General features: G+C 48.0%; 1 protein-coding gene across 1 annotated transcript in view; it reads right to left on the reverse strand.

Annotated features, from left to right (window-relative positions):
• Nucleotides 1-13,402, reverse strand: part of LOC146813617 (acidic mammalian chitinase-like) — a 35,384-nt gene extending 21,982 nt beyond the window's left edge. Inside the window, exon 1 of the mRNA XM_085610095.1 lies at nt 13,282-13,402. Coding sequence (XP_085466221.1) covers nt 13,282-13,357 — 76 coding nt within the window. The 5' untranslated portion in view covers nt 13,358-13,402. The remainder of the gene's footprint in view (nt 1-13,281) is intronic.
• Between the last annotated feature and the right edge of the window lie 273 nt (nt 13,403-13,675).

Consider the following 13,675-nt stretch of genomic DNA (forward strand, 5'->3'; position numbering starts at 1 on the left):
GGTCTCAGCCTGTCTGATCTCTCTTTAAAATGGACTCCATGTACCCTAGGTACATACACAATTGGTAAGGATCACCTTATTGGACCCTGTACAGTGTACCCTAGGTACCCAGGGCATAGGTGTACCCTAGGCCTCCCAGGGGCTGCAGCATGTATTATGCCACCCCTGGTCTGGCCTTCCAATTTGACACAACTGGCTGATCACTCAGCTGGGGTAAGTTGGTGTAACCACCTCTTACTTAGGTGTAGTATGCCTATACCTAACCTTAAATGGGACACATGTTAACCTATAAGTCACTCCTATGGCAGGCCTTAACAATCCTGAAGGCAGAGTGCTTGGTTTCATGTGAGATGGTGCTCTGGCATGAGCTGAGCCTGTCTGCAGTAGTCGGAACAACTTCCTTCTACCGTTTCCAGATATCGCCATACCATATACTCTTAAGTGCATTATGAACCTCGCGGTTAATTGCTATCTTTAGTTTAGCTTTATCAAAACATGTCGAGTAAGGTGTCATATGAATTGGAATACTAACCCCTCACCAATTCTGGCGACGAGGTTAGCATTCTACCCTTCTAGAGGGACACGACATGTACAGAACCTGAAACCCAGGTAAAATCAGACATAGCCTCAGCTCCACAAAATGGACGCTGCCACCACAGACACAAGTCTGCCCTCCTGCTGCTGGGAGTTCTTCCAGCTTGAGAGACGTGGACAAAGGGTTTCCTGCCAGGGGAGGTGCGAGCACCACCCCAGACAGGATTTTGTGTATTGGTCAGGTAGGGCTTGAATGGAATCAGACATGCCTGAGGCTCACAAGGAGCCTCGGTGCATATGCCAGTTCAAAGCGGTCCTGGGGCACACCAGCCCCGGACCTGGGGCAAGCTGGACAAAGGATTGGGGGTGTAACCACCCCCCTTCCTGGTCCCACCCTTAGGGAGGGACCTAGCAGGTAGTCCGGCCCCTAGAATCCGCTTAAAGGTAGGAGCTGTGTCCTAAGACTTCAGACATCCTGGAATCAACTTGAAACTAAGAAGAAGACGGGAACTTCGACGTTCTGCTGCACAGAAGACTGAAGGAAATCTCCCCTGTGGTCAGGGAGTGACCATCTTGCACACGCAAGCACCATCCAGCGAATCGATGTCTGCTTTGCCGCTGCCTCCTGCCGGAGCCCGAGCCCAGAGACCAACAAGACCTGGACCGTCAGACCTCTCACAGCCCGATCCACAGTCCCTGCAAAGAAGGAACCCGTGGAGGCACCGAGACACGTGGAGCCAGCCATCTTGGAAGACACTCGACAAGCTGCAAGCGCGACAACAGAGGCTCCCTCCAAGTTGTGCTTTGGGTCCTGAGAAGCCCAACATCCGAGCAGCATCTGCACCAAAAGTGAGCCCTCCAGCATATCCACGATCTGCGTGGGGCCCCTCTGCACTTTGCGACTCGACGCGCCTGCCCGGTCCCTGGCCCGTTGGCTAGTGGCCATTTTGGCAAACCTAATTGAAAACTACAATGCTGGTCTGGTTGCTCCAGACTGGCCCCTGCTTCCCTCCAAAGGAGCAGCCCCTCTGACCTTGCTGGTCAGAGCTAACAGCTTTCTTCAATTCCTGCGACTCCTGCTTTTGCCAAGGCTTGTTTGCTTCATTTGAGTCGCCGACACCGCCGACAGCGAGAGCCTGCGTGGGACAGCTCGTGAACCGACTCCTGGACATCGTCGACCTTCAGGGACCACGTGGCTGCAGAGACAAGCTACACCTCTTCACCTGTTTGCACCCGACATCGCCTGGTACCTACCTGGTGCCACGCCGGTCACTGGCTAGTGACTGTGAACACTGTGCCCTCTGCTTTCAGGTCTTCTACAACTCCAATCCACTCTTGGATCCACCGCATCTCTTCTGGACCGACCGCCTGCAGCATCTTTGTCATCAGGCTCCATTGAACAGATAGACGAAACCCGACGCACTTCGAGACCTATGCACCCGCTTCCTGTGGGTGAGGTATAGCTGGCACTCCGGTGCCCAAGTGTAGAGAAACATCTCTAGTGTCTGTGTTTTAAGTCTTAAGTTCGTAGTCCATCTAGAAGACCCTTCTAGCAGTAACTTTTGAACTTTTACGCACCCATTGAAAACCTATGGGAGCCCGCGTGTAACTTTCCTCACTGCACACGCGACCCGTGGACCTCCTGGTCACTACCTGAAGTTAGCTCCTTGTAGGCCCAGCGATTCTAGTGGCCCTAGGCCTTTTCCCTTTCCTGTTCGTGGTACTTATACCACTATTTTAGTATATGGTTTGAGTGGCCACCAGGGCCCATCCATATAAAGTGCAACTTCTGTATATTGTAATACTTTCTTGTTTAACGATTTGTGCTCCTGTGCTCATAAAGAGTCTAGGGGATACTTTGAGTAATAAATACATATATATTTTGAATATATATCTGTGTGGTGTCCTTTCATTGGTATAAAGGGGGGTTACATATGGTAAAACAGCCTGCTTAACACGCTTTAACGAGTTTAGCCTCAAAGACTGCTTAGCCTATGCTACCACTAGGGCAGCTAGTCCGAAAAGGTTGACTTACAACCACACCATAAGGGTTGCTTGGCATGGTACAAGGTGGTCACTTTAACTAGTGAACATCATATACCAGGCCAACTTCTCACAGTCTGCAAGTGTGGAATCTCCATTCGCCAGCTGTGCTTCAGAGAGAACAGCTGGACTCCCGCGATCTGCTGTGCGGGAGAAACACATCTACACTTTGAACTCACCTCCTTCGTCGACTCCTTCTCTGAACGAACCCACATTTCAGCGCTCTTCACACACACCCACTGCTATGACGTAGTAACAGTTGATAACAAAACTGGTTACCCACTGTTGTGATGTCATGAAGGCCTTCCAGGCAGGTTGAGACGGTGTCTGACAGCCTGTCCAAGTAAGTCTCTGACAGCCTGTCCGAGTGGCTATGCTAGTCTCTGACAGCCTGTTCGAGCGGCTATGCTAGTCTCTGACAGCCTGTCTGAGCGGCTATGCTAGTCTCTGACAGTCTGTCCGAGCGGCTATGCTAGTCTCTGACAGCCTGTCCGAGTGGCTATGCTAGTCTGCTTTCACTGAAAGCAGGAAGCACAGCAGCAGGAAGGGGAAGGTAGGCAGGGACGGTAGCAGGCTTCCATAAAGGATGACGGGTAAGCGCTATTATTTTTTTGTCACCTATGGGACAGGGATCTATAACAGAGACCATGGTATGTGTGGCTCCCCCATTACTCCTGCCACTGCGTAGTAGGTGAAAGCAGGGGCAGATGATTCTAAAGGCCGTACATAACATAGAATTATAGATGGGTATAAAGTGCACTATACGGATGTTCTTTACCTCGGTGTTCTGAGTGACGTTATAAACACCTTGAGCTTTGCTCTTGTGATCCGTTTGATGTCATTCAGAACCCCTCAGTGAAAAACATCCCCGTAATTCACTTTTACCCATCTATAATTCTATAGGAAAGTAGATATACTTATTAGTGCCAAAAACACCTTATACGGCAAAATCCTCCTTTAACATGTTAATCTTAACCCCTTTTGTGCCCATGACGAGCTGGACTCGTCATGGAGCACAGTCGCGCTGTGCCCATGACGAGTCCAACTCGGGGAATCCCTCTGGTGCGGGCAACAGAGGGATTCCCTTTTAATCAAAATAGCCTCGGGAGCTGGGGAAGAGTTTCCCCAGCTCCTGAGGACCCCCCCCCTGCTTTCAGTGTAATGACGATCTGCGCGTACGTCGCGCCGACGTCATTACACTGAAAATGAAACTGAAATGAGCCAAGAGGCTCATTTCAGTTTCACTTTGTACGTGCTCGGGGGGCTATCTCAGCCCCCTGAGCACGTAGAAAGACGGGAGAGGTATCGTTGGAAAGGGGAGAATCTCCCCTTTCCAATGGTACCCTTCCCCAGTGGATCCCTGCTTGGGGATCGCCACAGGAGGGCGATCCCCAAGCAGAGGTCCACCCACTAGACACCAGGGAGGGGGGAGCGGCCCCATCGGCAAGGGCCTTTGCTCCCCCCAAATAATTTTGGCATCATTTAGTCTTTTTGCCCCCCCTGGGGGGCAGATGGGGGCAGTAGCCCCCAATATGCCCCCCCCGGGGGGGCAAAAAGCCCACTAGACACCAGGGAATTTTATAAAAAATACCAATGGGGTGGGGACTGCCCAAAACGGGCAGGCCCATGCCCCCACCCCTCAATTATCACAGTCTTTCTGCCCCCCCGGGGGGCAGATGGGGCATTGGCAGAAAGCCCACTATACACCAGGGATTTCTTTTCATTTTTTTTTTAGGTTGGGGGCTGCCCAAAACGGGCATGCCAATGCCCCCACCCACCTGCCACCATTACAGCCTTACTGCCCCCCCTGGGGGCAGATGGGGCATTGGCCCCCAATCTGCCCCCCCCCAGGGGGACAAAAAGACCACTAGACACCAGGGAATTTAAAAAAAACAAATAGTGAGGCACCGTTTTTTTCGGGAGACCCGGGGGAACGCTGGGTGGTAGGAAATTTGTGTCAGCCCAGTGATGCCACAACTTTCCCACACAAAAATGTGTGAAAAAGGTGATTTTTTCAGCTAAATTTGAGGTTTGCAGGGCATTCTGGGTAAGGAAACGTTGGGGGATCCACGCAAGCCATACCTCCCTGGAATCCCCCGGGTGTCTAGTTTTCAGAAATGTGTGGGTTTGGTAGGTTCCCCTAGGTGGCCGCCGAGCACCGGGCCAAAAACCCAGGTGACCCTCCTTGCAAAACCAGGTCGTTTTGAGGTAGTCAATTTTCATGTCGCCTCAATACGTTTTGGGCCCTTGCCTGTCGCGGGTACTTGGGCCTCCCACACAAGTGAGGCACCGTTTTTATCGGGAGACCCGGGGGAACGCTGGGTGGTAGGAAATTTGTGTCAGCCCGGTGATGCCACAACTTTCCCACACAAAAATGTGTGAAAAAGGTGATTTTTTCAGCTAAATTTGAGGTTTGCAGGGCATTCTGGGTAAGGAAACGTTGGGGGATCCACGCAAGCCATACCTCCCTGGAATCCCCTGGGTGCCTAGTTTTCAGAAATGTGTGGGTTTGGTAGGTTCCCCTAGGTGGCCGCCAAGCACCGGGCCAAAAACCCATGTGACCCCGCTTGCAAAACCAGGTCGTTTTGAGGTAGGCAATTTTCATGTTTCCTCAATACGTTTTGGGCCCTTGCCTGTCGCGGGTACTTGGGCCTCCCACAAGAGTGAGGCACCGTTTTTATCGGGAGACCCGGGGGAACGCTGGGTGGTAGGAAATTTGTGTCAGCCCGGTGATGCCACAACTTTCCCACACAAAAATGTGTGAAAAAGGGGACTTTTTCAGCTAAATTTGAGGTTTGCAGGGCATTCTGGGTAAGGAAACGTTGGGGTATCCATGCAAGCCATACCTCCCTGGAATCCCCCGGGTGTCTAGTTTTCAGAAATGTGTGGGTTTGGTAGGTTTCCGTAGGTGCCAGCAGAGCTAGGGTTAAAAAACTACAGCTTGGCACTTTGCCAAAAAAGGTTCATTTTTCACTGCGAAATTGAGATGTGTCCACGATGCATTTTGCGCCGTTTCCTGTCGCGGGCACTAGGCCGACCCACACAAGCGAGGTACCATTTTTATCGGATGACTTTGGGGAACATGGGGTGGGTGTAAATTTGTGGATCCACGCAGATTCCAGAACTTTCCACCACAGAAATGTGGGGAAAATGTGTTTTTTTGGGCAATTTTTTCGGTTTGCAAGGGATTCTGGGTAGCAGAACCTGGTGGGAGGCAGTCAAGTCACCCCATCCTGGAGTCCCCTGGGTGTCTAGTTTTCAAAAATGTATAGGTTTGCTAGGTTTCCCTAGGTGCCGGCAGAGCTATGGTTCAAAAACTACAGCTAGGCACTTTGCCAAAAAAGGGTCATTTTTCGCTGTGAAATTGAGGTGTGTCCACGTTGCGTTTTGCGCCATATCCTGTCGCGGGCACTAGGCCGACCCACACAAGTGAGGTACCATTTTTCTCGGAAGACTTTGGGGAACGCGGGGTGGGTGGAAATTTGTGGATCCACGCAGATTCCAGAACTTTCCACCAGAGAAATGTGAGGAAAGGTGTTTTTTTTGGCAATTTTTTAAGTTTGCAAGGGATTCTGGGTAACAGAACGTGATGGGAGGCAGTCAAGTCACCCCATCTTAGATTCCCCTGGGTGTCTAGTTTTCAAAAATGTATAGGTTTGCTAGGTTTCCCTAGGTGCCGGCAGAGCTAGGGTTAAAAAACTACAGCTAGGCACTTTGCTAAAAAAGGGTAATTTTGCATTGTGAAAATGTGGTGTGTTCACGTTGGGTTTTGAGCCATTTCCTGTCGTGGGCACTATGCCTACCCCTACAAGTGAGGTAGCATTTTTATCGAGAGACTTAGGGTAATTCAGATTTGTAAAGCAACTGTTATTACCTATTGACTTTCGATGCATTTCTGCCTTCCAAATGAAAGACATTGTGTAAAAAAGAAGTCATTCTAAAAAATGACTGATAATTCTCATGCTAGTATGAGTATCCCAATTTCGGAAATGTGCAAATATCTACTGTTTCTAAACTCTATATTTTGTTCCCATTTCAGAAATACATAGGTGTCTTTCATACCGATTTTTCCATGTACACATTTTTACAGAATAATTACTATATACCTGGTACATAATAAAAAACCATTGCAAGTTGCTGCTCAGTTTTTGGCTCTGGGTTCTTCGGGTTCTTGGTGAACCTACAAGTCCTATATATCCCCACAACCAGTAATGTCCAGCGGATGTAACGGTATATTGCTTTCAAAGAGCTGTCAAAATTAGAAGAAGTTACAGGTGAAAACCATGACACAAAATGCGCTTTTTAAAAAAAAAAATTCAATTTATCCTATATTTAACTGTTAGTTTCTATAAAGAAACCTTGATGGATCTACACAAATGACCCCTTGCTGAATTCAGAATTTTGTCTACTTCTCTAAAATGTATAGCTTTCCAGGATCCATTATTGCTTTTGTGCCCATTTCTACCATTAACTGGAAGGAGGTTGAAAGCACAAAAAATAGCAAAAATAGGCTATGTCCCAGAAAAATGCCAAAACTGTGTAAAAAATTTGGGTTTCTGACTTCCCGTTTTTCCCATTTTCCCCCCAAAAAACTAAGGGGCATATCAACAAGGGCTTTATCTCTGCTTTTTTGGCTTTAAAAGCCAAAAAAGGAGAGATAAAACTAGCGCCCTATCAACAACAGGGTGCTAACATGCAAATTTGCATGTTAGCACCCTTTTACTCTACGCTTCCCCTTGCATCTCTAATGAGATGCAAAGGGGGCGTTTCAGAGTAAAATAATAGGAGAAATGTCGCTAAGCGACATTTCTCCTTTTATCAAGAATGTCGCTAACCCTGTTAGAGACAAAAAAGCAGCGCTAACCGCAGTTAACGCTGCTTTTTTACGTCTGGTATTTTTCAGACTTAGCCATGATATCCTATGGAAGGAGGATATCATGGCTAAGTTTGCCTGTCCCTATCAACAAGGTAACGTGAGATTATCGCTGGGTTTCCAGCGATAATCTCACGTTAGCCTGTTAGCGTGAGGATTTTTATCGCTATTGAGATAAGCGTTGCTAATAGCACGCTATCTCAGCGATAAAAATTCACGCTAGCCGGCGATAATTATCCTAGCGCTAAGTGCGCTTAGAGATAATTATCGCCGGTTGTTGTTGATATGCCCCCAAATTTTGCTGTATTTTGGCTCTATTCTGTGACCCCTCCTGGGGAATCCACAAATCCTGAGTACCTTCAGAATCCCCATGATGTTGGAAGAAAAGGACGCAAATTTGGCGTGGATACCTTATGTGGTCAAAAAGTTACAGGGGCCTCAGCGCGCCCTACCCCAAATAGCCAAAAAAGGCCATGGCACAGGAGCGGAAAAGGCCTGGCAGCGAAGGGGTTAAGAACAAGATTAAAGTCTGACCATGGAGTGATCTCTCTGCAACGCTCAGTTCAGCCAAATGCGAAGACAAAGCTACGACAATAACTACAATTAACATGACATATCCTGGGTCCAGCAAACTCAGGACAGGACAGAACATACCCATCTCAGATGCCCCCTAAACACCGATCCAAGCGCCCTCAATTACTGCTCCGATGGAACGACAAACAGGAGGTAAAAGGACGACAAATAGGAAGTAACATATGGATAGAAGGCCTGGCGCAATAGCTCCATGGCATAACTTCCAGCGGGCTGTGGATTTGTTAAGGCAGGGTTTAACCTCATCCCTTGACACCCTCATCCTCCAATACCTGCTGACTCCTTCCCTTTCATGGTGTGTTGAGCTGCGCATACAAAAGAGTTGGTTGCCTCATCCCCTACTAGGGAGATAGCAGCTGCCCAACCACAGGGCACCAGAGGGTCCTTCCAGCCTGCCCCAGCACTTGGAGGAGTTGCGCCCTATAGTCTGGACGCCTCTGCAAGGGTTCAATGCGAGATTCCACCACAACACATTTTATTAGAGCTTTGATGAGATAATCTTCCACCCGGTTTAGCCCCTCCCACCCCTCTACACCCAGAGTGCATAACAGTTCTTACATGGTGCACACTTCACTTCATCACTCAAGACATGGGTGTCCGTGCTCATGTAAGTGTAGCCACGCAATCTGGGACAGAGAACAAATCCTGCAAAGGTTTTCTACCTGCAAAGAGGAGTGCAATGAGGCCTGATCAGTACAGATGTTAGGACACATCACTGTATTAGAGAAAGGCAAGGGGAAATTGATTGTTCTTTTGCTCACCACGCCACCCCAGTTCAGACATGGCATATGCAAATCAGTCTTTTCCCTGTGCCTCATGGGAACAGTCCAGACCGAACTGCCAAGCCAGGTCCTCCCTGGCCTGGAAACAAGCATCCTGGGACCGGTTTGTTGTTTATTACCCTTCATCAGCCTGGCTAGTTTAAATCCAGTGGCACAGTGAGCAAGGGACCCACGTCCGGGCATACCCATCCTACTTAGGGTGAAAAATGCTACGCAAACAAATGATGGACAGAATGCTGAATAAATCACACATTCACCCCCAGTCAAGAGATCTGGGTTAAATCAATTGTTCTTTTGCTCACCATGCCACCCCAGTTTAGACTCAGCCATATGCAAATCAGTCTTGACCCTGTGCCTCATGTTCATGTAGATGGTACTGAAGATGGACCAGATGAGGTGGTCCCTGGTTGGGTTGTGGTAGGTGGTAATGTTTACTGTGGTGGAGTTCACGAATGACCCCTGGGGGTGCAGGAGGATCCCCACCTCCATCTCTTCCTTCAGGAGCTCATAGGGGCTGGAGGTGTAGGGGTAGGTGCTAGCTGTCATCTGAAAGTTGCTGTTATCCATTACTCAGAAGACGGGGTCTGGGGCCTGCGGTTCGGAAGTTTGTAAACCTCACACTCAAAGCTTCCCGTGCGTCTTAGTGCACAGCACGGAGGCTCAGTGTTTAGGCTATCGTGTTTTAGGTTAAATCTATAATTACTGATAGAACCCCACCGAAAGTGAAATAGCCCTCATCAGTGGAAACATATAAACACTGAAAAAACATCTGCACAACCACAAACTAAATGCCATTCAAAGAAAGGAAAAGGAGAGTGAAAGAGTAATTTCTTATTCTTCCTGAAGGGGCCAATGCAATGTAACTTTGCTATACAAGGTACCGGCATGAAAGACTGGGCTAACGGTATTCTGCTTGAGATTTGTTGTTGAGGGATGTCACTAAAATATTGTTTCTTCTTTTTGCTTTTTTCAGTTTTGTGGTCTTTGGTCTAAAGATATAGATTTTAGAAGCATGTTTTAGGTCTTGTTTAAGTATTTTATAAACTGTAGAGAATCAAGAAATTACAAAATCATATTTGATGTTTTGGCTGCATTTGATTCTATTATTGATCGGTAAAATGGCTGGTTTCATAAGAATCTTTTGCAATATGTACCATCTTTTACCCACAGAGAATGGGCAAAACCCCTTGGTACAGCAGCCCCCTTTTCTAGTGAGTGAGTATTGATAATAGATTAATTACCAAAATCCCCAGGCTTTAAACATGCAATGCAAGGTGTAGTGACAGGTAAAGGTGTGGCGCAGCGGCTAGGGCGGCTGATTCTGGAACACGGGGCTCACGGTTTGATCCCCGGTGCCAGCGACAGGTTAGCCCAGCACCATGTGACTCTGGGCAATAGCTCGCTTCATCTTCCCGACCGCCCTCAGCATCCTGAGTCCCTTGGGGGTAATTAGTTTGTGCTTTATAAATACTGGGTTATTATTATTATTTATGTGAAAAGAGTGATGTCACCAAGCACCTGGATAGTGGTTAAAGCATGTCACCAGACGTTTGGAAAACATGGACCGCAGTGTCACTTGCGATGCTGCTGCAAAAGGTTCTTACCAAGTTCAACACAGATTGGAGCGATTGTGTTTGTATTTGCAGTAATTCAGCTACGTATATGAAAATGTTGTATGGTGACCTGTCAAAATCGAGCTACCTGAGCTGAAGTGCTTCCCTGTCAGAGATCCTTGCCTTTTGTTAGATGGTTTGCTGAAAGCATCTCTACAATTTTCAGAGCTAATGAGGAATGATATTGACTTTTTAGTCCATTCTGGTGCAGAATGGTCACTGTTTTGTTACGCGCGGGAACTAAAAGGCAAATATGTATCATTTCATGCTTTGTGTGGCATCAAAAAAAGAGTCATCCCAACTGTGCAATCTAGCCGGTGGCTCTCAGTCCAAGGGGCCACGAATCCTATGCTATCCACGTGGCAGCCGTTTACAGAATTCTTGCTAAGGGATGATGCCAAATGCAAGCAATGTGAGGCTCTTCGGTCACATGTCGTCAGTGATGTGAAAAAAGTACACTCTACTGCATTCTTAGATTTCTACAGGAAAACATGACGGCAGTACTGGACATAATAAAAAAAACTAGAGTCTGATAACACCCTTGTCGGCCAAGTGTTCAGCATAATTGGTGTAGATCTGAAACATCTCCTTGAGCGTCGGCTGGGCGACACTTTTAGTGACTTTGGCGCTGCAACATGTTCCGTGTTAGAGTGCTTGCCACTGGGTAAAGAAAGAACGGCTGAGGAGCAACTCAGAGCATTTTGTATGAGAACTGCTTTCAATGATGCATAGAAATGGCTCATCAACTACTGCATTTGAAGCCAATGAAGCCTCACCGTGGTACTCTGCAGGAGTTCTAGATCCCTTCCATAAAGGGGAGTGTTCTCTGGACTATCAAAAGTGCTACTTAATTTTCGACCGCTTCAATAACTCAGAGGGCGTATGAGCCCAGTCAAAAGCATTTGTTGCAGAACCTGTTGCAGAGAATCGCAATCTTCAGCTGCACCAGTGTTGGTCTGGAAAGCTATGTCAGTGGCCAGAGTTAGCAAATTGCGCACCGGCTGTTTTGGCGTTGCCCGTCTCTAGTGCCAATGTTGAGAGGGCCGTTTCACAGATACAAGTTTACATAGGAAGGAAAGAGCGAGCGCCGATAACCAAAGACTCTTTGACGAAGTACTGTATGGTGTCCTACAATAAGTTTTATTTGTAAAAATGTATTTGGACCTCACATACACTGTACATACATTGTCTATACCATGCACTATCAGTGAAGAATGAAAGCAATAATAAAAGCAAAACGTTCCACACACACCGGAAATGCACTGTTTCTGTTGTTTTTAATGGAGCAAAAATGTGTAACCACTGATAACCACTGTTTTTTAAGGTATTGCAATCACTTGAAAACACTGTGAAAAAAACACCAGAATTTACCAAACATAGAAACTGAACACAGGAAAGCCTAGCCATGTAATGTTGTCTTGTTACATTGTTATGTATGACTCTGGTAGACTACCACTAGCGTGAATAACTGGATTCAAATCTAGTAACTCACTGCTGTGACGTAGCAACAGTTGTTAAAAAAAGCTGTTACCCACTGTTGCTACGTCTAAAAAGGAATTCCAGGCTGCTTTGGTTGGGCTCTCTAAGACACTGTCAGGGCAGCACGGGGAAGCATGGAGCACAGCTGCCGGAGGAAAGAGACGGGAAGGCCCAGAGTGGTAGGAGTCGGTGCCATGAGGACATTTGTTTTTATTTTTGGGGGACTGGGAGGAGATGCTATGTTATGTACGGCTCCCCTTAGCTCCACGCAACCCCCCCTCCCCTTTAAAAAATAAAATAAAATAAAAAACACAGCAGGCCGGCCCCAATAAAATATATATATATTTTTTAAATGAGGCAGAGCCCAGGGGAATGGGGTCCCTGGGGCTAACAGAGGCCTCAGGAGGGGGACCACGCAGCCCCCCTCCTTTGAAAATAGTTTTTTAAACATATATATATATATGGCCATGCCCCAGGGGATGAGGTTCCCGGGGCAGGAATCGGCCTCAAGGACAGGGGGCCACGCGGCCCCCTTTCTGTTTATTTTTTTTAGCATTTCACAATAGGCGTCCCGCCCTGGGGGATGGGGTCTCCAGGTGCCCAAAAGTGTCAGACAGCCCCCCTTCTGGAAAAAAAAAAGCTGGCATTGCGACGGAGGCCCTGCCCCCTTCCTGCAGCACTCTGTAAAAGCGCCCCCTGGCATGTTGTAAGTTGGGGGATTAATTACCCTTGAATACTGAGGGTACCTGGGGGCCAACTAGCCCACCAGGTACCTCCAGTAAGCACCAAGGAGCTGCGTTGCAGAGAGGTGGTCCAAGGCCTCACCCCCTTTTTACACCACTCTGCAACGCAGCTCTGTGGCGCTTACTGGAGGTAGCTGGTGGGCTAGTTGACCCCCAGTGACCCTCAACAATCAAGGGGACTTATTGATGTGACAAGTGTGCAAACGCGCCCTTTGGTGCATTTTAAGTTGGGGATTGAGTCCCCTTGAATCCTGAGGGTCCCTGGGGGACAACTAGTCCACCAGGTACCTCCAGTAAGCGCCACAGAGCTGCGTTGCAGAGTGGTGTAAAAAGGGAGCATGGCCTTGGACCACCTCTCTGCAACGCAGCCCTGTGGCAGCACATGCAACACAGTCACCTGTGTCAGCTGCAATCCGACTTAGGGTCACTACATGACCAAGTCCTGGTGTATTTTTGGTTTGGTTCAATTCAACCCATCATACTATCGCTGCTAAAAAATGATGATTGGTTAAAGGCATGTTCAAGTTCTCTTGACTTGGAGCCCTATGCTAAGGAGCACTGATGAGAAAAGCCCTCCCCCACTTCAAGCAACGCACTCAATCGAGCACCACATTAATACTCACCTGTGAGGAGCAGCATCTTGCCCATGTTGATACCTTGTCGTACCTCTGGCTGGCTGCTGAGAGCTTGTTCTACCATATATAGTTCTGGGAACTTGTTTTCTGACTGTGGATGGTCTAAGAGCCAGGTACGTCCTTCTCTGTATCTGCAGGTGGCCCAGACGCGAGTCGCGCTCTTATCTCCCTCCCCACACACTTGCTCTCTGATGTCGAGTTCTAATCACAGCTCTCCACTGTGCCATGAATGTGCTGCTGCGACGGCGTATTGATAAAAAAGTTTGACACAAACACTATTTTCATTTTCCTCTCATTATAAGTAAGATAAGGAGAAGATTAGAGACCTGGGCAAACCTGCGCCCTATGTAGCTGTGTCAGCTATCACAGCAGGTCGGCCACA

Source organism: Triturus cristatus, chromosome 6 (assembly GCF_964204655.1).
Source record: "Triturus cristatus chromosome 6, aTriCri1.1, whole genome shotgun sequence".
Taxonomy (NCBI): Eukaryota; Metazoa; Chordata; class Amphibia; order Caudata; family Salamandridae; genus Triturus; species Triturus cristatus.